We start from the raw sequence: 23,935 nt of genomic DNA on the forward strand, positions 1-23,935 counted from the left end.
GAGGGAGAGGGAGCTGATAAAGAAGTGATCCTGCCGGGGATTTACCAACATAATGGCGCACATCAGTTATTTATATACCTATAGTTGGTAAAGCAGTGCACATACTTTGAGCTTGCACGCTCTGAAAGTGCAGATGCAATCCAAATATTTAGGAAGTCCTCCCCACCTAAAATATCCCTTTTACTTCTTGTTGTTTTCTGATGGATGCCATCCACAGCTCCCTCTTCTAGAACCACTATGTTTCTATCTGCCTGTCCTGCGTTCACTATTTCACATCCACCCTAAGCTTCATTGTGTGTTTCCCACTGCGGTTGCTATGACTTTCCCATGAGGGCACCTATGTAACCCAGGAAGCTCTGTCTTCTGTCACACGTTCAACCTCCATTTCTCATATGTGTGCAATTGTCATTTGTTTGTGACTTCCTTAGGTCAGCAGCTGACCTTTATTTTATCACTAGGGCTTCTCTAATCATGTCATGATTTTAATGCACATATTCTTTGTGTTGTGGATGCTATCTGCCTGCCACTTAGATTTTGGAGAAGTCACTGTTGCCTATCCATTGGACTATGAAGATGACACAATCCCAAAATCTTGGGTCTTATATGTTAGAGCTTATGACAATGAGCGAACACATTCAACCACTGGGACACTCACAGTGATTCTGGAGGACGCAAATGACCACCATCCCCGGTGCTCACAGGATATTTATGTGTAAGTAATGTCAGCAATTGTTGGGTCTTCAGACATTTGGAGAAACCATAACATGAATGCATGAGTGGGCATCACATACCCTCGAATCAAGGCAGGATCTTTTCATCATTGTCTTCATTCTCACACATGAACAGCTTCTTCTTTCAACTGCCTGACACAAGTTGACTTGCTCTATTTGTTGTCACAAAAGATAAAAATCAATGCTGAAGTGCTCCAAATTCTGGAATGTCTAGCAAGTCACCATAATGGCAGATAAGGAGTTTTCCATCTGTACACAGAAAACCTAAGGGAAAGTTAGAAATGTGTACTCTTAGCATCCAAATATCAAGTAGAGGAAAATAATGCCAGCTACTTACAATGGAGAGCAAATAGTATTGTAGTCTAAACCATGAGCACTCCCGATTGCTGGAAATTTTCACTTTGGTGGCACAAACAATGTTTTAATACCTAGGGTACTCTTCCTTGAATAACTTTTCGCTCACTTAGCAGAACACCTTCTGTATATATAGTGCAGGCATGTCTAGATTACTTAAGAATAATAGGACACAGGACAAGTCTCCACATAAAACTAACACCGCTGCTCTGTTAAGTTTTTTAAACCAACCTCTACGGTCTGACAGATAGGAATAATTGATTGTTGCTAGAGGCCTGGGAGAGTGGCAGGACGGAAGCAGAGGTTCTGAGATGCTAACGTGGAGTGGGGCGATTACAGATAACCATAGTGCTCTGTATTTTTCCACAACTTAAAGAATGTAATTTAAATGTCATCACCTTAAATATATGGTAAATGTTTAACAAGGCAGATGTGTTCAGACCAATAAAAGAACAACTTTCTAGAACATTCTTAATCTTAGCAAAACAGACAATTTATCTTTCATTTCATTATTTTTCATGCTAAAATGATTGTTTTACCTTTCTTTAATTTAGAGATCATAGTTAAAACATTTCTCCCTTCCACTTCCTCCTTCCTAACCCTCCAACTCAACTTGCTCTTTTCAAAATTCATGGCTTCGTTTTCATTGTTATTACACACATCAGTATATATATACATATATATTCCTAATTACAATCTACTCAGTCTATTTCCGGTTACTTGCTTCTATGTTTGTCAGGGATGACACTTGGTATTGGGTAACTAGTAGGTGGACTGTTTCCTGGGGAGTATTATTTCTCTCATTCACAGCATTCCTTAGTTGACTGTATGTTTTTGTGTATGGCTGAGGTCTTAAGGTATATTGAGAGCTTTGGCATAGGGACTGGTGTCATCCTAATTCAGATCATGTCTGAGCTTCATGCAAAAGTATAATGTAAAGTTAAGTTGTAAACATTCCCTCCAAACTGATGGGAAACACCATCGTAGTTGCTTGCAATGGCCAAACAAATGACCACTGAGTTACTGTCAACAATGTATCTTCAACCCAATCAGCATTTCTTTGCATTGATGAAAAGTATAGTAAAAATCTATTGACTCTCCTGTGGTCCATGACTCAAGGATGTGTCTGACGTTTTGTTACATTCTGCTTCTAACCACAAGTAGTGAAAGGAGATGCAGATGTAGACGCCCTTCCACATTCTAATCATCTACTAGGAACTGTGGTAGTTGGACCTGTCAATAGCCATACCATTTTCCAGTAGACCTATCACAAGCCATTTGCAAAGGTTACAGGGAAACTGAGATCTATGTGAAAATGTGATTACTTTTGGTATGAAATTTACGTCAGTCGAATAGTTATACTGGCTATCACCCTTAGTGGGTTTAGAATCACCTTGGAAACAGGTACTGAGCATACCTGACAACGAGTTTTTATAATAGATCAATAAATGTGACCATATATGTTTCCTTCATCCTTAAAAAAAAAAGTAAAAATTGGGCTTCTGGACTGAAAAGGAAAAAGAAAATGTGCTGGGCCTCAAAACTCTCTGAGACTCACCACAAATAAGATAGGACCACATGCCTCACATTCCTGTTTTCATGCCTGCAGTGTCATGACTTATGCCAAAATGCATCCTTCCTCATTAGTGATTCTTAGTATTTTGTCTTAGTAAACAGGAAAATATTTAATATATAATCACTTCTCTCAGCTCACTGATAACTAAATGTAAATAGTCAGCAATTCTTAGATTCTTTATTTTTTAAGGCGAGGAGAATGGTATTGTACCAGTTTTAAGAAAAAGCATGTCCATTTCATAAGATCACAGAGAACTTTATCATCTGCAAATATAAAAGTATCAACCTGAGGAGGGACAAATTGTCATTTGTTTGGTAATATTTATTACTTCTTAAGTGTGCTGTTCAGGGATCTAGCATAAGAGTAACACCATTTCCCTTAGCTTTATCACAACTGCTATATCGTGTATTATGCAATTTTTCACGGGTACTGTGAAAGACTTATAGTCAAAGGGGCTATTTAAATTATAAGCACATTTCAAGTCATCTATTATATTAAACTGAAATCATCTGACTAAATCAAGTCCAATATGTAACTTTTTCTTCTCATTGCGCAGAATTGAACTTCCTGAGAACATCCCAGTTGATACCCCTGTAGTCTCCCTAACTTGTACAGATCAGGATGGAACTACTCCAAATAACAATATAACTTACCACTTGATTGAAGACACTTTTTCAAACAGAACCTTTACTCTTACAAACAGTGAACTGAAAGTGAGTATTGTAAAGTCACTCCTGTCTGTGGCCCTGCGATTAGCCTGAGCTGTTAAAAATACCCTTATTTTTATTATTATAAAATTGTTAATGAACTGCAGTAGTTCAAATAGCTGATGGCAGAACTTCTTCCTGGATTTTCAACTGAACCTTAAATTGCTGAAAGCCTGGCTTGCTTCAGGATGAATGATGGAATGCAATTTTGATCTTGACAACTGAACTATGAAGGTTATGAATTTCTTAGAACAATAGTTTTGGGATAAAACTCTGTGTATTCGATTGGAATGTGTTGAAATATGTTTGGTAAATATGTTAATTTTGAACTAAGTAGAACAAACATGCATACTTTACTACTGCATCCTGTAGTGTTCAGCAGCTCAAAAAATTGTGACTAATTTAATGTGGTGTGTGTGTGTGTGTGTGTGTGTGTGTGTGTTTGTGTGTGTGTATAGATAGGTAGGCAGATAGATACTCAGATAGACCAACAGATAGGTAAAAATAGATCGATATTTACTTCAAGTACATTTTGAAGTCTGAGTCAGGTTAAATGTAGGTACATTCATACATTTTGAAAATTGATTATGCACAGTGAGATTAGGCATTGTGTGAAAATTAAATGCAGCACATCTAAATAACTGTTTACGAACAACCCAATATTCTCTGCATGTGCAGGATGGTAGTAAGATGTACATTTGTATTTTATTTTGGTATGGATTCCACTGCACTGAACTTCTATCCAAGACACAGTTCATACAAACTCTCCATATGCTTGCTACCTCATGTTGTGTGAAAGAAATGCAGAAAATCACATCCATGGTCTTAAAAATGGATGCCTTTCAGCTTTGAAATTTGCACTGCTCATCTTGTTAGAAATCTTCTTAGTTTTTAATGTCTCCACTACTCAGGTGCTTTTGTATAGCTTAGTAGTTTTTGTATACATTTCTCATACGAATCTGACCCTGACATTTCTTTTGCCTTGTGTCTGCGTCATAGGTTTGTCCTTGAGTTCTCTCAATATTTTGTCTCTGTTCCTCTGTCAACCAATTAAACATTTCAATGGTCCCTAGTTAGAAAATGAAAGAAAAAAGTTCAATACCAAATGAATGTCTGGAATATGTATAGTGCTGATTGGGATTCTACTAATTATTGACTTAATTCATGAGGGATAACCAGGTGAAACTGGCTGGTTGGAGTGTATAGCAAGACATTACTTCTAAAAGCCACAATGCGACAAATTCGTAGTTGCATATATTGTTGGGATTGAAATATAAAAAGAGATCTTTGTAATCTAAGTGTAACTATAATCTGATAATGATGGAAAAATATAATACTAATATGCCTGAAGTAGTAAATATAAAAATAGTGGAAGTTTTTATAATTCTTTGAATTATTTATATTCAAGGAGTTCTAACACGGAGTGTGAAATAGCTGAACAACCAGCAAACTTATTGATTTGTAGCAATTCTAATTTTTACTAATTCTCTGACGCTAAACACACTGATACATTACACAATTTACTTTTTATTTTTCCTCCATTTGCTAAAGGATTGTAATAAAAAGATGTTATTTTACTCAAAGGGTAATTAGGTGTGAAAGGTTATTATTGTGCCTAAATTCTTATCTTTCTCCAAAGCAAGGAAGAGAAGACACTTAAATAAAATGACACAATTTTAACATTTAACGAATTTAATATTTATTATAGAAATATTGAAAAAATAATATTTATGGCTTTCCAACCATATCAACTATTTAACTACAACAGGATCATAATTTACATACAAAGTTTTTAATGTAAAACTATAATTCATTAACTCTTTGATAACCCAAAATTAGTATATATGTTACAGAGAGATGCGGACAAAGTTTTATGTTATTCAAAGCTCAGATTGAGAGTATGCACTAAAAGTTTATGTTAAAATAATGAATAAGGTTTTAATAGGAGCCAGAGGCATGGAGGACACCAAAAGAAAGTCCACAGAATCAGTGTATCAGGGCTCATAGAAGCACACACTTACTGAAGTGGCAATCAAGGAGCCTGTGAGGTTCTGACCTAGGCCTTCTGCATATAATCTGTGGTTGTTTACATCAGAGTTTTTGTTGGACTCCTAGTAGTGGTGGTAGGATTGTCACTCACTCTTTTGTCTGCTCATGGGACCCTTTTTCTACTACTGTGGTGCCTTTTCCAGCCTTCAGATGAGGGTTGTACCTAGTTTTACAGCATCTTGTTATATAGTGTTCTGTTGATATCACTATTCTTTTCTAAAGGGAAATGTAGAAAGAATGGATCTGGGGGAGAGGAGAAGAGGGAGTGCTGGGAGAAGAGGATGGAGGAAAGGCCATGGCCAGCATGTACTGTATGAGAAGAGAATAAAGAAAAAAAAGAGAATTTCATACAATATTTTTTGATCAAATCAGTTCCCTTCTTCTAACTCTTTCAAAAGCCCCCCCTCCCACCTTCCTGTTCAGCCAATTTCACGGTCTTTCCCATTCTTGAAAAAAAAAAAAACCCTAAAACCAAAAAACCAAAAAACCAAAAAACCAAAGCAAAGGCCAGGCGGTGGTGGCACACTTCTTTAACCTCAGCATTTTCGAGGGAGAGGCAAGTGGATCTCTGTGAGTTCTAGGCCAGCCTGGACTACAAAGTGAGTACAGGACAGTAAGGCTACACAGAGAAACCCTGTCTCAAAAAACCAAAAGAAAAAAGAAAAAAAAGAAAAAAAATAAAAACAAAACAAATAAAAGCAATAACAAAAAAATCATATTAAACAAAGATCTGATAAGACTAAAAAACACGAAACAAAACTAACAAAAAAACTCCAAACAACAATAGCAACAACATCATCATCAAAATCAAACTCAGCCCAAATAAAACTAAAACTAAAAATTTATGTATTCACCTTCAAATTTCATTTTTCTCGGCAGGTTGATAATATTACACAGTATAAATGTACCAGGTTTTTCTTATCTATCCACCAGTCTTTGGACATGTAGACTGTTTCCAAGTTCTGAGAATTATAAAAAGAACATCAACAAACATGATGGCCAAGTGTCTCTATTAGTATGTACAATCCTTTAACATATACCCAAGAATGATATAGCAGGATCTTGTGGCTGATCAATTTACAGTTTTTTGAAGAGCCTCCACACTTACTTTCATAGTGATGTATGAGTGTGCACTCCCACCAAAAATGACTAACTGTTACACTTTGCTTGCATCTTTCTCAGCATGAGCTATCATTTGTTTTATTATTTTTGGCCATTCTGACTGAGGAAGGATAAAATCTCAAAGCAGTTTTAATTTGTATTTTTATTATGGATAAAAATACTGAACATTTAAAAAAATATGTCTCAGTAATTTGTATTTCAAAGATCTTGTGAAAACTCTTGTTTTAGTTCAATACCTCAATTTTAATTGGATTGCTTTTTGATGTTCAGTTTTTATTTTTTATTAATTAATTTATTTAACCACTTTACAGCCCAGTTGTGGCTCTCTCCCTCCTTTTCTTCCAGTTCTACCTTCATATCCCTTCCCCTCACTTTCTCCTCAGATGTATGCCCCAGTCTGGTGCAGCAAGTTGCAACAGGACTAAATGTATCCTCTCCCACTGAGGCGGTACAAGGCAGCCAGGCTAGGGGAAAGGGATCCAAAGGCAGGCAACAGAGTCAGATACAATATCTACTCCAATTGTTAGGGGACCCACATAAAGAACAATATGTTCATCTGCTACCTTATGTGTAGGGTACTTAGGCTTAGCCAATTCATGCTCTTTGGTTGGTGGTTCAGTCTCTGTAAGCACCCATGGGCCTAGGCCAGTTGACTCTGTCAGTCTTCTTGTCTTGTTCTTGATCCCTCTGACTCTATCAATCAACCCTTCTATCCAATCTTTCACAAGGCTCCTCGGCTTGGTCTATTGTTTGGTTGTGGGTCTCTACACTTGTTTCCATAACTGCTGGATGAAGCCTCTCAGAAGATAGTTATGCTAGGCTCCTCTATGCAAGCATAGCAGGGTATTATTAATAGTGTCAGTTGTGGCTCTTTCCCATGGGATGGGTCTCATTGGACCAGTCATTGGTTGGCCATTCCCTCAGTTTCTGCTCCACCTTAATTCCTACACTTCTTGTAAGCAGGGCAAATTTTGGGTATCCCCTTTTCCTCTCCGGTAGTCCCACCTGGCTACGGGAGATGGCCACTTCAGGGTGCATATCACCATCTGTAAGGAGTTCTGCCTAAGTTCACTCCCACAGACTGCCAGGAGCTTCCCCAATCCAAGAGATGGCCCTCACTGACTTTCATTCTTTCGCCCAGTCCTCCTATTCCCACACTCTCCCCACGTCCATTCCCTGTTGCCCTCCCCACCTCTTCTCTCACCAAGTTCCCTCCCGCCATCTACTTCTGATATCTGTTTTATTTCTTCTTCCTTAGGCTCTTCTAGTTAGTTAGCTTCTTTAGATCTGTAGATTTTAGAGTGGTTATCCTCTACTTTATGGCTAATAATCACTTATAAGTAAGTATGTACCATGCATGTCTCTCTAGGTCTGGGTTACCTCCCTCAGGAAGATATTTTCTAACTCCATCCACTTGCCTGCAAGTTGCATGATGTCTTTGTTTTTAATTGCTGAATTTCATTATATACATGTACGACATTTTGTTTATCCATTCTTTGGTTGAGGGACATCTAGGTTGCTTGCAGTTTCTGGCTGTTAAATAAGGCTGTTATGAACATAGTTGATCAAGTGTGCTTGTGGTATGGTAGAGCAACCTTTGCGTATGTGCCCAGGAGAGGTATAGCTGGACCTTGATGTAGAACTATTCCAGATTTTCTGGGAAACAGCCAGACTGATTACCACAGTGGTTATACAAGATTGTGCATCCACTGGTAATGGATAGAACCTCAGAGTTGTTTTCATTTGCATTTTCCTGATGACTAAGGACATTGGATATTTACTTAAGAGCTTCTGTGCTATTTTCAATTCCTGAGTTGAGAATTCTCTGAATAATTGTGTACCACATTTTAAAATTGGGTTATTTGGTTTGTTGGTGCTTACTTTTTTTAATTCTTTACATATTTTGGATATTAGCTTTCTATAGGATCTAAGGTTGGTGAAGACCTTTTCTTATTTTGTAGGCTGCTGGTTTTTGGTCCTATTGATGGCACTCTTTGCCTTGTAAACATTTTTCAATTTCATGAAGTTTTACTTATTGATCTTTTAAAAAAAATTTTTTTAGAGATGTATTTATTTATTGTGTATACAATGCTCTACCTACATGTACACCTGCAGGACAGAAGAAGGCATCATACTGGATTGTAGATGGTTGTGAGCCACCATGTGGTTGCTGGGAATTGAACTCAGGACCTTTGGAAGAACAGTCAGTGTTCTTAACCGCTGAGCCATCTCTCCAGCCCTTGATTATTGATCTTAATGTGTTCTGTTCAGGAAGTTGTCTCCTATACCAATTAGTTCTCCACTTTCTTTTGTATTAGATTTACTGTATCATGTTTTGTGTTTGGTTCTTGGATCCATTTAGAGTTGAGATTTCTGCAGCATGATAAATATGGATCTATTTGCCATCTTTTACCTGTAGACATGTAGTTAGACCAGCACCATTTGTTAAAGCTTCTTTCTTTTGTATTGTACAATTCTGGCTTCTTTATCAAAATCAAGTGTTTATAGAGGGGTGTGTGTGTGTGTGTGTGTGTGTGTGTGTTTTATCTTTGATTCAATTCCATTGAACAACCTGTCTGTTTTTATGCCAAGATCATGCAGTTTTTTTCAACTATTGCTTTGTAGTACTGCTTGAAATCAGGAAAGGTGATGCCACCGAAAGGTCTTTTATTGTACAAACTTGTTCTAGCTTGTGGGGTTTTAATTTTTCCATATAAGGTTAAGAATTGTTCTTTCAAGGTCTATGAAGAATTGTATTGGAATTTTGATGGGAATTGTGCTGGATCTGTAGGTTGCTTTTAGTAAGATGGCCACATTTACGATATTAATCCTATTGATTTATGAGCATGGGAGATTTCTCCATCATGTGATATCTTCTTTAAATACTTGAAATTCTTGTCATATAGGTCTTTTACTTTCTTGGTAGATTTGTACCAAGATATTTTATATTATTTGTGGCTAGTTTGAAGAGTGTTCTTTCCTTGATTTTTTTTTCTCAGCCTGTTTATCACCTGTATAAAGATTTTTTTGGTTATTTTTTTCACCCAGCCACATTGATGAAGGTGTCTGAGTTCTCTAGTAGAATTTTGGGGGTCACTTTTGTATAGTGTCATGTCATTTGTGAACAGTGATATTTTGACTTCTTCTTTTCCATTTGTATCGTCTTAATCTCATTTAGGTGTCTTACTACTCTAACTAGATGTTCAAGTACTATACTGAACAGATAAAGAGAGTGGGAAGCCTTGTCTTGTTTTTTTATTTTAGTTGAATTGTTTTAAATTTCTCTCCATTTATTTTGATGTTGGCTATTGGCTTGCTATATATTGCCTTTATTGTGTTTAGGTATGTGCCTTGTTTCCCTGATCTCTCCTAGCCTTTTTTTTTTTTTTACAGTTTTTTTTTTGTTAAATATTTTACATATACATTTATATCATTGCAATAAGTTATCTACAGCAATAAGAACCACAAAACAGTCAAATTATATATAGAGTCATAGAGTCTGCGGGACAGGAAGAATTTAAACTGTCCCGTGGAAGCCTGTAGCTAAACACACCTTTGACCACCAGAAAAGCAACTTTTCTCAGTTACCCTGAAACTGTGAAACAAGCAAGATTCTCCACCAGATTATTATAAATAAAAAGTGTAGGCATGTCCTGTATTTTCCCTCTTTGTTACATTTTGAAACAATAGCACTTAAATATGTTTTCCTGAATAGTGTACTTCATTAAAATTAATTACATATGTTTTAAATTTTTCCTGTGTTTACTATTTAAGTTAAAATTGATACATGGCTTGTGTTTGTGGTTCATAGAACATTCAACTAAACAATAATAGTATTGTAAGATGACACATTTATTTATTTACTTATTTACTATCTTCACTTTGGTTACCCAATTGGCAAAGTGGGTATACAATCAAAACAAAACTAATAATTTATTATTTTTCACGTGCAGATTGGACCTATGCATCTAGATTATGATAATATAATTTTTTCAGGAATGGACTTTAAACACACATTGTTTGTAAGAGTGTCTGATGAGGGAACTCCTGCACTCTCAAGTAAGATGCTATTAAATCAATACATTAACATAGTTTAAATTAAGTAAGATACTATGTATCTTAAATATTATTCCTTAGATTTTTCATAAAGATGTTTCAATTATAAGTTATAATACAGCATATGAATAGTTATAATTAAATTAATTCATTTAGTTCATGTATATTACTGTTTAAACACTGAAAGCCAAAATAAAAGTAGAATTAGTTTGAGATAATACTCTCAAATGCATAATACAGCTCTTTGCAGTCCCTTGAAGACAGTTTTAATATAGTCTTTCTGTAAAATTTGCATGTTTAAGATATTCAACAATGAATCAATTTCTTCTACATTGGAGACTACTTAAAATCAGTAATAAAGCATTTTATGCTAAACTTAGTTTTAAGGACGCTATAACTAAAAGTTAATAATTTACTAATAATGCATCAATATGAACATATCTGTGAAATATTTGCATATAAAATCTAATAGGTGAGTGCCTGGTATAAAGGAAAAATTAGAGTTGTTGAAGAGGACATATCATTGTTTTATATATATTTTGTAATTTTTTTTCTCCATAGCCATCATTAGAATCATATTAAGGGTGAGCCGTATAAATGAACTGAATCCAATTGGATCTGTGATGGCTTTTACCTTCAACATATATGAAAACAGTCCAATTGATACACTAGTTGGAAAAATTGCATTTACAGATGGAGACTGGCCTTTTAACAATATGCAGTACACCATTGTTGGAGGCAACTTTGGAATACCTCCAAAATTCTACATTGAATCAGATACAGGTAATGTAAAAGCACTGATGTCAGTTAACAATAAAAGGGAGACTAGGATTCCTCTAGCGGCAATTTAAGCTCACGGGTAGGCTTCTCAATCCTAAATTGTTAGCTTTAAGCTTGCTAGTTACATCCCAGTAGCTCTAACTGAATTGGGTAGATTGTATATGTAATATACAATATTCCATATATGTATGCATATATGTGCAGCAATAATAGTTATAAAAGAAGAGGTAATGAGTTCAAGATGGTTGTGGAATGAGATAGAGGAGAAATAGGGAAGGGTTTAAATTATGCTAAAACACTATATTCATGCATGAAATTCTCAAAATTTAAAATAAAATATACAGATCTCATTTTAAATATATTTTAGCTGGTATTCGTGGGAATGAAAACTTCTTATCAGAGGCCTTCCCTTGAGTTACATACTGTTCACCGTGGTTTGTTAGCTGTACCCATAATTCTTAGCAACCACAGAGTAAACCCTGGAGCTTTGATCTTTGATATATTGAGGTTCAGAAAGCCTTTGCACACATGTGTTCTTCCAAATGCCTAGAAATGTACAGTAGGTGACTAATATATGGATTAACATCTGCCATGGTTTAGCTGTGGAAATAATTATATAAAAATGTAACGAAAATGATTATGTCATGTAATTTCTATTTGGTCCTGTCACAAAGACTTCATTTATACAGGCTTGGGGGGTTATTTGCATTGATTGAATCTACTTAGTAACACTGAGATAACACCTTTTGTATTGTTTTTGTGCTAGGAACAATAAGGCTGCTGAGTTCTCTGGACAGGGAAGTAGCTTCTCAGTATAAGATGGCCGTGAGAGTCACAGATGTGGCAAATGATGCTCTCCCTGACCCTCTCAGGCAGAGAAGTGCTACTGCTCAGGTGACCATCCATGTTCTGGTAAGAATGCATCAATGCGTGAGGGATTGTTATTTCTTCACAATCAATCAAACAAACAAACAAACAAATTAAACAATGAAAACAGAGGACAGTTGGGAATGGTTAGTACAATCTCTCAGCAATGACCTAAGATCAGATTGAGATGTATGGTCCAAAATCTGTAATGATCAATGACAAAATCATTAATACATACAAAATACTCTGCGATTTCTGAATCACATAATCAGAGTTTGCATGAAGAGATGTCCTGGTATTACAAATTGCACTGAATTTATTAGAAGTACTACTTAACAATTAAGCGTATTTTTGCAAACAAACAACCATACTTTAAAGATTTTGGCAGCTACTCTGATTCATTTTAATCTGCCTATTTGTTCATTTTAATATTTTCCCCATCTCACTTTCACTGAGGGAATACCTTCATATTTTAAGTGGTAAAGACTAACATCCCAGTCAGCGTCTCATACCATGAGACAAAGACTTTAAAATATTCAACATGAGAATATATCTGACCTTGCTTGTTTGAGCTTTACATCAATGTAATCAAATGTGCCATTGTCATTGGTGGAACTGTGCAAACCTATTTTTATTTTTATAGATAGAGCCAAACTCTCTTAATCAAATGATTGAGTTCCTCTCTGTGCTTGAGGACTGTAAGGTTTTCAACCCTGGATCCCAGAGAAAGGCAATGATTTCTAAACAAATGATGATTTAAAGCTGCAGACACTGAGTAGAGCCATTGCGTAATGCTTTGAGGTGAACATTTTCACATGTGCTATGGTGAGCTGAACCTCTCAGCGGTGTCCATGGCTCAGTGCTGTAATCCCCTCTACAGCCTCGTTACGTCTGGAAAATACAATAAACCAGGCCAAAATCTTTTTAGAGAGCAATTTAATGAAGTGACTTGAATGGTTTCAACCATGACTCAAGGATGTCAATTTGCTAATGAAACTTCTTTACTATGCAAGCTTTCAGTAATCCACCTAGACACACTCAATACTTTAGTTGCTCTGTTTGGAGAAGGTCTGATTGCTAGGACTTCTAAACCTACTATTGACATTTCACTCTGCTTGTGAATGTCTACTATTCAGTAGGTAGGATGAGAAGAGTTTGATGTATTCCTCATTGATGAAGCATTCATCTCTTTTCTATTTTGGTATCTTGACATCAGGCAAAGTATGTACATTTTTTTTTAGAACTATACACTCTTTACTCTGAAAATATTCCAGATAAAACCTTTGGTGAAAGTTACTAATACTTTTTCAGAAAGTAAGTCAATGCTCAAATATATAAAACTGCAGGTTTTCTAAAATAGAACCTCATTGTAACAGAGACTGGGGCCTGTAATGAAGATAAATATAGCAGAGTTCTATTACTTAAATCAGAAGTGTAAGAATGCAACAATGCTTTATCTGTCAAAATGATCTAACCAAGTGTGTTATTTACATTGAAAGCTAATGTCCTTTTGGGAACAATGATCATACACACCCAAGTTTCTGTGTTGAATCTTCATCTCCAGTGTGATTTGTTTGGAGTCATTTGCAGTCATGTTAGAAGGTAATTAGATACATGATATCAGGAAGGTGGGTCCCAGTCTGATGGGATTAGGATAGTAAGAGAAAAATAAAGACACACACACACACACACAAAAAAAAAAAACTCAAGGCAGTAATTTCTCACCACCATTTAGAGCTTCTGAGAGACACTGGCTGTAGCAAACCACTCAGGAGAGAGTCCAAAAGTCTCAACAAATTGTGACTTTCACCCTCTAAAACTGCGAGAAACAAACTTTCTGTTATTTAGTCCCTGTAACTTTTTTTTTTTTTTTTGGTTTTTCAAGACAAGGTCTCTCTGTGTAGCCTTGGCTGTCCTGGAGTCACTTTGTAGACCAGGCTGGCCTCGAACTCACAGCTATCCGCCTGCCTCTGCCTCCTGAGTGCTGGGATTACAGGCGTGCACCACCACGCCTGGTTAAATCCCTGCAACTTTTTGTATTTCTCTATGGCAGCCCACAAAAACTTCAGGAAAATATTTGAAAGATACATTATTAAATCTATATACTTAGCAAACATGTGGATAGATAAATGGAACAAGGTTAAATGATAAATAGGTACATAAATGGGGAGAATAACTCAAAGTCTCATTTTGGAAAACAATAAGCATAGCTAATCAGCACTGTGCTCCTGTCCAGCCAGACACCAAACCTTTGTCTCCATAACATTCAAGGTATGTGGATCACTCTTTATCCCAATGGTGTGCCTGCCAGGGTCTGAAGCAAAACAAAGGCAGATGCTCTTACTCAAATAAAAACAAAACAAAGTTGAAAAAAAATCCCCAAGCAAAAAATCATTTCATAGCATGATCATATATTGTGTATTACACCATAGTGCACTTGCTGACAAGAATTTGCATACAAAACTGAAGGCTGTTTTGTCTCCTGCAAAGAGCATGCTCAATTTCCTCAGAGGACAGTTTCTAAATCATCGCTGTCTCTTTTGTGGATCTTTTTGAAGAAATTGTTACCAAGCATGTACCCTTTCTTTCCAGACTAAAGTACTGTGGCTCTCCCGTGCCAGATGCATGCTCTGATTCTGAAACATGTAAAGATTTGCCCTTCCTCTATACATCTCCACTAATAATTGAATAATGGCTAAAAAGTGAACGTCTGCCCTTCCTTGAAAGTGCCTTGAAGAGTGGTCACGGTCTGAAAAATTCATTCCTGTAGGCACCATTTGGTCTGGAAGAATGCAGAGTCCATGCAGAATAAATCTGGTTGTAGGTGGGAACTACCTATGTAGAAAGGGCATTTTAATAACTGTCCTTTTTTAAAGGAAATGACCCTTTGAAGTATGAAGGTTTACACGTGGGTTGTACCTTCCTGCCAGTGCAATACATGCAAAGATATTAATCCTGGATCTGTTAGCTACAGAAGCTGTGAACCAAAATGATGTGGAGCTATGTGCACATGTTCAGTGTCAATATGTCATTTAATTTCACTTATACTTGTCCCAGAAGGAAGTACCTATTTCAAAGTCTTAACTTGAATTAGAATCTCAGCCTCTCCACTTACTATTATGGATGTAGCACAGGTTATTGAAACATTTTAAATTGTTTCCTCATCATAAAATGCTGATGGCACCACATGATGTCATCCTGTAGTCTACCCAAATTTAAAATGTAGCTTTGTATAAAGCACTCAGAGGTTCATACTGAATACTGTACCCATCTGTCGTAAGCAAGTAAATAAAGTAGGACCACTCAGAGATGGAAGAGAATATGATTGACATGGTCCTTCTGTTGGCTCAAAACCTTTTATTATGATGGAGTTTCCATCATTTCTTCCACCAAACAAAAGCTAGAGTCGACTTAGCTGTGACTGATAAACATGTTTAAAATGTTCTTGCTTTTATAGATTATGGAATTAAAGCTAGAACATAAATATTCCTCGTCTTGGATATTTTTAAAAACACAATGTTCCTTGAATTGTTTATGCTAATATGAAACTGAAACTGTAAAAACTGTAAATCAATTTCTTTCATGCACTAAACATGGCAGAGTTTAGGAAATTTTAAAATATAGCATAAAGAGCTAACCTACTACAGATTTTATTTATTGGTTGTGTAAGATCACATTTGGAGGGGAAAAGAATGCAAGCTGGGAAACAAAAGAAATATCAAACACTCTTTTGATAGATGCCGAGAGCTGGATATTAACCATTCTTTTCACTGGCCCCTGGATTCTTCATATATATATATATATATTTCATCATTTAAATCCTTCTGAAATAAATTATAAAATAATATATTTAATTTATAACATTGTTCAGCCCTTGATGGCACAATTCTTTCTCATGTATCTTTTTCCTTTATCTAATAATAAAACGATTCATTTAAATATTTTTAGCAGATTATATATTGGAAACGTGGCTAGAAAGTCTGAGTAGAGAAAATGCACTAATTCTTAAATTAATTCCAAAAGAAGGAGAATTTTAGAGCTTGAGGAAATTTAAGGGAAACATATTTTTTCTTCCTTTTACACAATAGAGACCTAGATACCCCTCATCACTACTCAAAGTTAATGTGGTTTTTTAAATGTTTTTCTGGATTTTTACTGTTATGTAGGACCCATGACTGTTTTGTGCTCAAGGGATATTTTATTTTCTACATGAAGAAGCTTGTAATATTTTCTGGCTACTTTTCAGTAAGACCATGGCCATGTCAATAGCTAATGGAATGAAGAGCTTTGACGAGCATCAAAAACTTTGCCCAGTCTGCCTGTTTGAATGGCTGCTTTGAAGACAAAAGTGTGTGTGTGTGTGTGTGTGTGTGTGTGTGTGTGTGTGTGTGTGTGTGTGTGTGTCTGCATGAATGTCCTGATGTATCTGCTTGTGTGTGTACCTCTGTGTAAAGACCAGAGGTCAACACTGTGTCATTCCTCAGGAACTGTCTATTTTCTATTTTAAGATAGTTTCACAGGCCTGGAATTGTCTTTGTAATTGTGAAGTTCCTGGTCATCCTGTCCCAGGGTCCTAGCTTTCTCACTCAGTGCTGAAACAACCAACATAAACCCTCAAACATGGCTATTTGGAGATTGAACTTGTTCTTACTTTTACATGGTGGCAAGCACTTTACCAGTTGAATGACCTTTCCAATCTCTGAAACAAAGCCATTAAAAGTGGAAAAGGTATACAATGAAGAATATGAATCTCTAAGTCAATGCATAAAAATCAGCTTTTAAAAACATCAAACATATCTGATTGTGACATAGTCGAAATTAGTCTCATTTCAAGTATAGTGAGTCATGCTTCATGCTTATTTTTGACTCTACATGATCCACTACATTTTACATACTGAAGACTTTCCCTGTTTTCTAGAAGGATCCCACCAATGGTTAGAATTCTCACAAACTTATTCCTGCCTTTCTATTCTCATGCTTTAAGAGTCAACAACCATTGTTTTATGTAGCTTACATAAAAACGCACACATTCACTTAAGAAACTTGTTTTCAAAGAAAACCATTGTTATCACTTTTTAATCACCAAACTTTAACCAGGTCACTCATGTGGGCATGAGTACAAATGTATCTACTGGATCACGAGTCACACAGCCGTGGCTACATCACTGATGACAATGATGTCCTTTCCTCTAGTAGCCCTCTACTACTATTCATTCATGCCTCTGGGCAGAGCAGGGCCCTATGATCCCTTCTCCTATCTAGGACTGAACTGTTGCTGTCTCAGTCTTGTGAAGGCTGTATGTGGGCAACTGCAATTGTTGTTAGTTCTGCATGCCTGGCCATTATCATACTCATAGAACATAATTTGGTAGCTATCCTCCCTATCATTTTTTCTCTCCATTCCTTCTGTGTACTTTTGTATGATGCTCCCTTTGCCATGGAGAAGGCTATATGGATCTCCTCTAGAGCTCACAATAGTCACATGGTCTCCATACTTGGGCAACCAGAAGCCTTTGCATAAATGGCATACTCTGAAAGGGAAAATTTCCTTGGTCAAAGCTAAGGAAAGCACTAGTTTATAGATACTAGGAAATAAATACTAGGAAGCGGCTTGACAACATGCCCACTTTTCATTTTGTCTTCTCCTCATCAGGCAATATTTTGACATGTAGAATTCACTTAGTGATAGGTGAATAATTCAGTTTTGATTGTAAGTGAAAACCAGTATCTCCCAATGTTGAAAGCATATGTTCAAAGTATCATACTCTTAGTCAATTGTCATTTTTTTTTTTAAGAAAACAGGTTTCTGCGTCTTCTTGTAACCTACTAGCTCAAAAATGGCAGAAAGAAACGCTGTCCAACCATGAAACCACTGCTTTCTTTGTATCCAGGGCATGCAGAGGCCCCTGTCTTGTTTGTGATTGAAAATATTATCAGCATGCTTGTCTCATTTTTGGCTAATAGTGTCAGAAGCACATAATAAGAATTACTTCTGTTTGTGAGGAAAAATTGAACATTAATAATATATTAATAACTTCCATCATTCTTTCATGTTAAAGAAGAAAATTGGGACACTTACACTGATAGATGGAAAAACTTTTGATAGAATCAAATACTACTTCATGATAAATATTCTAATAAAGTAGGAATAAAGAGATACCTTGACTGATAGAAGAAATAAAAAAGCAGAACTCTTCAAACTAATATTTGACTTAATGTACCTTCTCATTGGCATTTTGACATTATGGCAGAACCCTAGTTAGTGCAAGGACAGATAATATATCTCAATGGCTCAAGGATGTCCCTTCTCACTATTGTTTTGACATTAAAGCAGAAATTCTAGTTAGTGCAAGGATGGATAACATATTTATTTATTTGAAATAAATAAATAATTAATTATTGTCCATGTAAGATATTTTTGTTTTTGAAAATTAGGAAAGAATAATTTAAGAGTGCTAGAATTAAGAACCTATTATAAAAAGCTTATCAAATATTAGCACAATATTCTGAAACTTATTATTTAATAACCCACAATGAACAAGTAGAACTTAAAATCATAAATGGATTCACATAAAAAGTCTAAAGAATGAAAGAGTAGTTATAAAGCTAACAAATAGGACTATATAAAGAAAGCTATAAAATTCAAATGAAGAAAATAAAAAGAACTACACAGATAGCTTTTTCATTTCCTCAGACAGATGGCTCAATATTGTTAACATTTCACTTACTTGCAACTTGCTATAGAGATTCAATGCAGTGCAATCCAAATTCCACATATTCACTTTATGGATATTGACAAGCAATTTGGAAGAACCAAAAACTCTACCTGAAATATTGAAAGATATGAAAAATATCTTTAAGAAAATGTAACAGGGTGTGGTGGCTTGTGTCTCTAATTCCATCACCTGGGAGGCCCAGATAGGAGGATTGGCTTGGTTTACAGAGCTACAATGTGAAGTGCCAATTCCACAAAGGATAAGTCCACAGTAATTAAGACAATTTCGTATTAGGGAAAGTACAGGGAAATAAACTGATAACAGACATGGGGGCAAAACCCAAAGCACTCAGTAAAGATAGTGTCTCCAGTGAATAGTGCTGGAGTGGAAGAACTCGTGGCCTTTACAGACTTCACTCCAAGTAATTTTAGATTTCAGTATGAAATGTGAACTGTAAAACTTCTAGAAGATTTGGGGAGTGTTTTTAGAAGCCCATCTTAAAGGTATAGCATGGAAAGAGGACACATGAAAGTTGTGGCCAACTAGACGTCATAAAATTCAATGTTTTTTGTTTCTGACAAAATGACGCCTAAAAATTTAAAGACAAGCTACAGTGTGAGAGTAAATATGTGCAAAAGATCTGCCTGTTTTATGACTATTGTCAAAAGTATTCCAAGGATGCAAAAAAAAAGTCAAGGGTAAGAAAAGAAACTCTATTAAGGCATGAACAATAACAACAAAGATCCTGAGTAGATATTTTACTAACAATTTGTAGGTGGAAGCAAGCATAAGAAAATGTGCTCAATGGCATTGTCTTACAGACATAAATAGTAAAACTACAAAGAAAGACTAGTAGACATGCAATTAAATGGTGGGGAAAACCCACTGAAACCACCAAATGTTGTCAAGGCTGTGGGAGAACAGGCACATGTGTTTCTTACCAACAATATTAAAAACAATGTGTCTAGTTTACAAAAAAAAATTCAACTTTGCCATCTAGAAATTATGCTCCATAACATTTAGTTTTGTTAGGTGAAAACCGCATGTCTACTTCAAAGCCGGTATTTGTATATTTATTGCATCTTTCTTTATAACTACTCAAGTTTAGAAACAAGTAGGATGCTCTTTAGTGAATGGATAAGACCTGTTTGAGAAATCATGTTTTAAATAAAGAAAGATGTAATACATACATATCATTGAAATTTTATTTTAAGGGTTATAATACAAGAAACATTGTTAAAAGCCCCAAATGACTTCAATAAAATAGATGGGGCCATATTCTAAAAATGTTGAAAAACAAATCTATTGGAAGCTATAAAGGGAGCTGGAAAAGATTGGGACAAATGACTGCTGAAGAATCCCCAGTAGTGATGCTATTTTTAATCTAGTTTGATCACTGGAAGTCTGCCAGACCATAACAAAGCAAGTTCCAGATTATGATTAGCAGATACTCTTGTGTTGGCTGCAGTGCCATTTTGCTGTTGTCAACAACCACACCATCTTGTATTAGAGTAGCGTGTCAGACATAGGACTGCACTTGCCATGGAAACCAAGATTCCTCATGAGATTCTGAACATTGGAACAACAACAGCATTGGATAGTCTAGCCACATGAGTGCTTCTCTTTCTTTTGTCTTCTCTTTCTTCTTTGGCCAAAAGAGGAAAATGCAGAAACAGACCCATGAGCTGGTTTGATTTTTGTCATTTTTTTTTTTACCTTGTATATGAGTTTGATTTCATTCTCAATGTTGCTGTTGTTTAATACAACCTACTTTCTTGGTCATTTTCCCAACAGAGCAAATAACCAAAGCAACAATAAGTGGAAGAACAGGGAGTATTATTAATATTTTTTTCTTGTTATTTGGATCAAGGATGGTTAGTGTAAGTTAAAAAAAAAAAAAGGCAAGCAGAAAATGATGTCTGTGCCCACCCAGAATTGGAAGGCCTTGCTAAGATGGTAATTAAAGCGCAGCCTGAGGCTAGAGTCTGTGTGAGCTTAAGCCCTAGAGATAACATGAAAATGCCTCTGGTGTCCTCTGAGACAGAAGATGCTCACTCAGAGTCCAAGAACTCAAGAACATATGTTTTACAAGGGAAAAAGCCAACATACAAAGTTTCCTTTAAGTACTACAAATACCATATGGAAAACTGATCCCGTAAACCAAGAAGAAAAACATATTAAAGGAATGAGTTTTGAATCCCACTATGCCAGTTAAAGGATATATTCCAGTCTTTTATCCTAACTTCCAGAAAATAGGACTAAATTGTGAAGTGGGGGAATCTGACAAGTGTTTCCAAGACCTTGTTTGAGTTTCTTTGCAAATCTTACACAACTGACTACATTGTCCTGTTGCTTGAAAAACGAAACAAACAACTTGAGAAGAGAAAGAGAGGGAGGCGGAGTCAGATAAAGACAACAATAGAAGAAAGACAAGGCAGACATTATTGATTTTCTGTGTTATATAAAAGTTTAGGTACGTGTTTTATTTTTTTTTCCCAGAAACTGTTGGATTATAGTAAATTTATTTTAAGTTGTAGATAGTTCCAATAGAAACGCCAAAGGGAACATTCCTTCTTTTTGGGAAATGATACACTTACAGTGCTATCTATTTGTTTGTGTGTTTGTTTATTATGTATGTGTGCATTTGTGTGTAGGACCACACGTGTGTATGCCTGAGCACAACACATGCCATCATTTCTGTGTCAAGGTTAGAGGAGAACTTGTGAGATTTGTTTCTCTTCTACCATGTGTTTCTGGGGTGGAGGCAAGTATTCCTTCCCACTGAACCATCCTCCTGGGTACATCATTTAGAATTATTAAAGAAGAGTAGATATCAGTTATTTAATTAAAAAAAAAACTACAAGTAACATAAGCACATATAAAACTGGCAGCTTGTTTCTTACTCTTATTTCCAAATTATGAAATAGTTGTATTTTAATAAAATGTTCAATTATTGATTTAATGTTTAAAATAGTACTCCAATTCAAGTATATTTTTGGTCCATTTCTGATAATTCTGTCATTTTATAGAGGACTGTTTGTGATTTACAATTTTGTGTACATACTCTTTTCAGATTTTCCTCATTGTAATGGAAAAGCAACTATCTGGATCATAAAATTATGTCCATGTATCTAGTTTCATTCTGCTCTTCATTTTTTAAATATAATGTGTTGTGGATCAAACTTTATATTACATTTCTTATTGAGGTTCCCAAAGTATAAGAATTAGATAAATCTTAACCCAGGGAGGAAAAATAACTGTGCTATCTTGAGCAGAAGTTCTCAAAAGCTTGCAGAAACTGTGCTTCATATTTAATTTATTCCTGGAAACTTAAGACTGTGGAGGAAAAGCTAGAACTATCAGAACCACTGTCCCATTTAGTCCTAGAGGACTGATAGCCAATATTAGGGATGGGGACATTCAGATAAGTTCTCAAGTATCAAAGCGAAATAGCCTGGATCTCCCATGCCCAAAAGAAGTAGATGAGACTCTTGGCTTTTCTAGTCTGATTCCTCAGTGTACTGAAAAATGTCTTCCCACATGGTTGGAGTATTCGTTATTATATAATCTTATGTTGCAGGTGTTAAACTCTCAGAGACCTTCAGAGACACATCTAGAAATGTGTTCTCATGTGTCTGGAAACTTTTAACAAGTTTTTCAAGGTGACTTGACTGCTGTATACCAATCCACGTGGTGCAAGAAATTTAATTAGCCTTCTTCTTCCCTTGGTGCTGTCACCATTTTATTCTAACCACTGTGATGTAGCTAGCATCTCTCCACTGCATTGTGATGGTGACTGACAAGTTGTAGTGATGTTCACTTAAATGACAAAATGAATGCTAGTCACAAATACAGTAAAATGCTTTATGTTCAATTTTGATATGTCATTTCTATGTATTTCTTTATTTGTACTGTTTAACACATTCTTATACTTTTGATTTTAAATATTTTTATATAATCTTATGGCTTATGATTGACTATTATAGTTGCGTTTTTATATAGTTGCATTTTAATGGCAAAGCTAGTGCCTTTACATTCATTATGGTTGTTAATGTATTTATTTATTATTTTGTTTTACATGTTAACAGATGTGTTTATATTTCCTTTTCTACATTTTTCTCTTTTTCTGTTGACTGTTTTCTTTTCCCTGTTTGTTTTGAGTTACACAGTACACTTTTGTCAGTGGCTAAAAATTCCCCAGGAATAAATCAAGAAGGCATGAAGCAAATGAAAGCCCCATTCATAAAATTAAACAGCATCTCATATAGAGGACTGTATTGTTATACTTTATACAAATCAGTCAGAATATATTATATCATTACTCATATTGCTACCTAAACAGAGATCACACTATTAAATAGAAGACAGTAGTGAGTTAAGAAGTAAAAATGAAGAAGATCATGGAAAACTAAAATGGTGCTAAAAGGAGGTGTCAAGTGTTTCCAAGGTAGTAGGGGTAAAAGTAGCCACCACCTCAAAGCACAGGAAGAAAGGATAACACCAGCACGATGGGACGATGACAGGACCTCCTTCTTGGCTGGAGAACATCTCAGAGGGAAGGGTGTCTGTCTTCCCTGCAGCCTACAGCCTGCCACAGCAAACAGAAGGAGAAGACCTGGAGCGTACCTGCTACCCAAGCACTGGAGAGAGTTAGACAGGCTGAACTGGTCTATAGAAGAGGAGAACTTGCTGGGACAGCTGGCTTGTCCATAGTTTATTGAGGCTGCTCAGAGCGCAGGGGGCACCTATGACACGTCCTGTGCTGGGAACCACTTGCTGAGGAGTGTTACCTAGGAGTGAGGAGAGGTTCAGATGAGAGGTTATTGGAGTCTATGCAAGAAAAATGTTAAAGGTACGTTAAACTAATCTCTCTCTCTCTCTCTCTCTCTCTCTCTCTCTCTCTCTCTCTATCTCTCTCTCTGTCACACACACACACACACACACACACACACACACACACACACACACACACACACT

The 23,935-nt window shown here is 35.9% G+C and overlaps 1 protein-coding gene across 1 annotated transcript in view; it reads left to right on the top strand.

Annotated features, from left to right (window-relative positions):
- The window catches only part of LOC311599106 (cadherin-related family member 4-like), a gene marked incomplete at both ends in the record, with an annotated part of 77,100 nt that overhangs the window by 34,388 nt on the left and 18,777 nt on the right, over positions 1 to 23,935 (top strand). The window contains 5 exons of the mRNA XM_084784753.1: positions 532 to 712; positions 3,218 to 3,374; positions 10,493 to 10,598; positions 11,157 to 11,378; positions 12,142 to 12,287. Of these exons, the coding sequence (XP_084640879.1) occupies positions 532 to 712; positions 3,218 to 3,374; positions 10,493 to 10,598; positions 11,157 to 11,378; positions 12,142 to 12,287 (812 nt within the window). The remainder of the gene's footprint in view (positions 1 to 531; positions 713 to 3,217; positions 3,375 to 10,492; positions 10,599 to 11,156; positions 11,379 to 12,141; positions 12,288 to 23,935) is intronic.

This window comes from Acomys minous (genome assembly GCF_964271855.1).
Source record: "Acomys minous genome assembly, chromosome: 6".
In the NCBI taxonomy this organism is placed as follows: Eukaryota; Metazoa; Chordata; class Mammalia; order Rodentia; family Muridae; genus Acomys; species Acomys minous.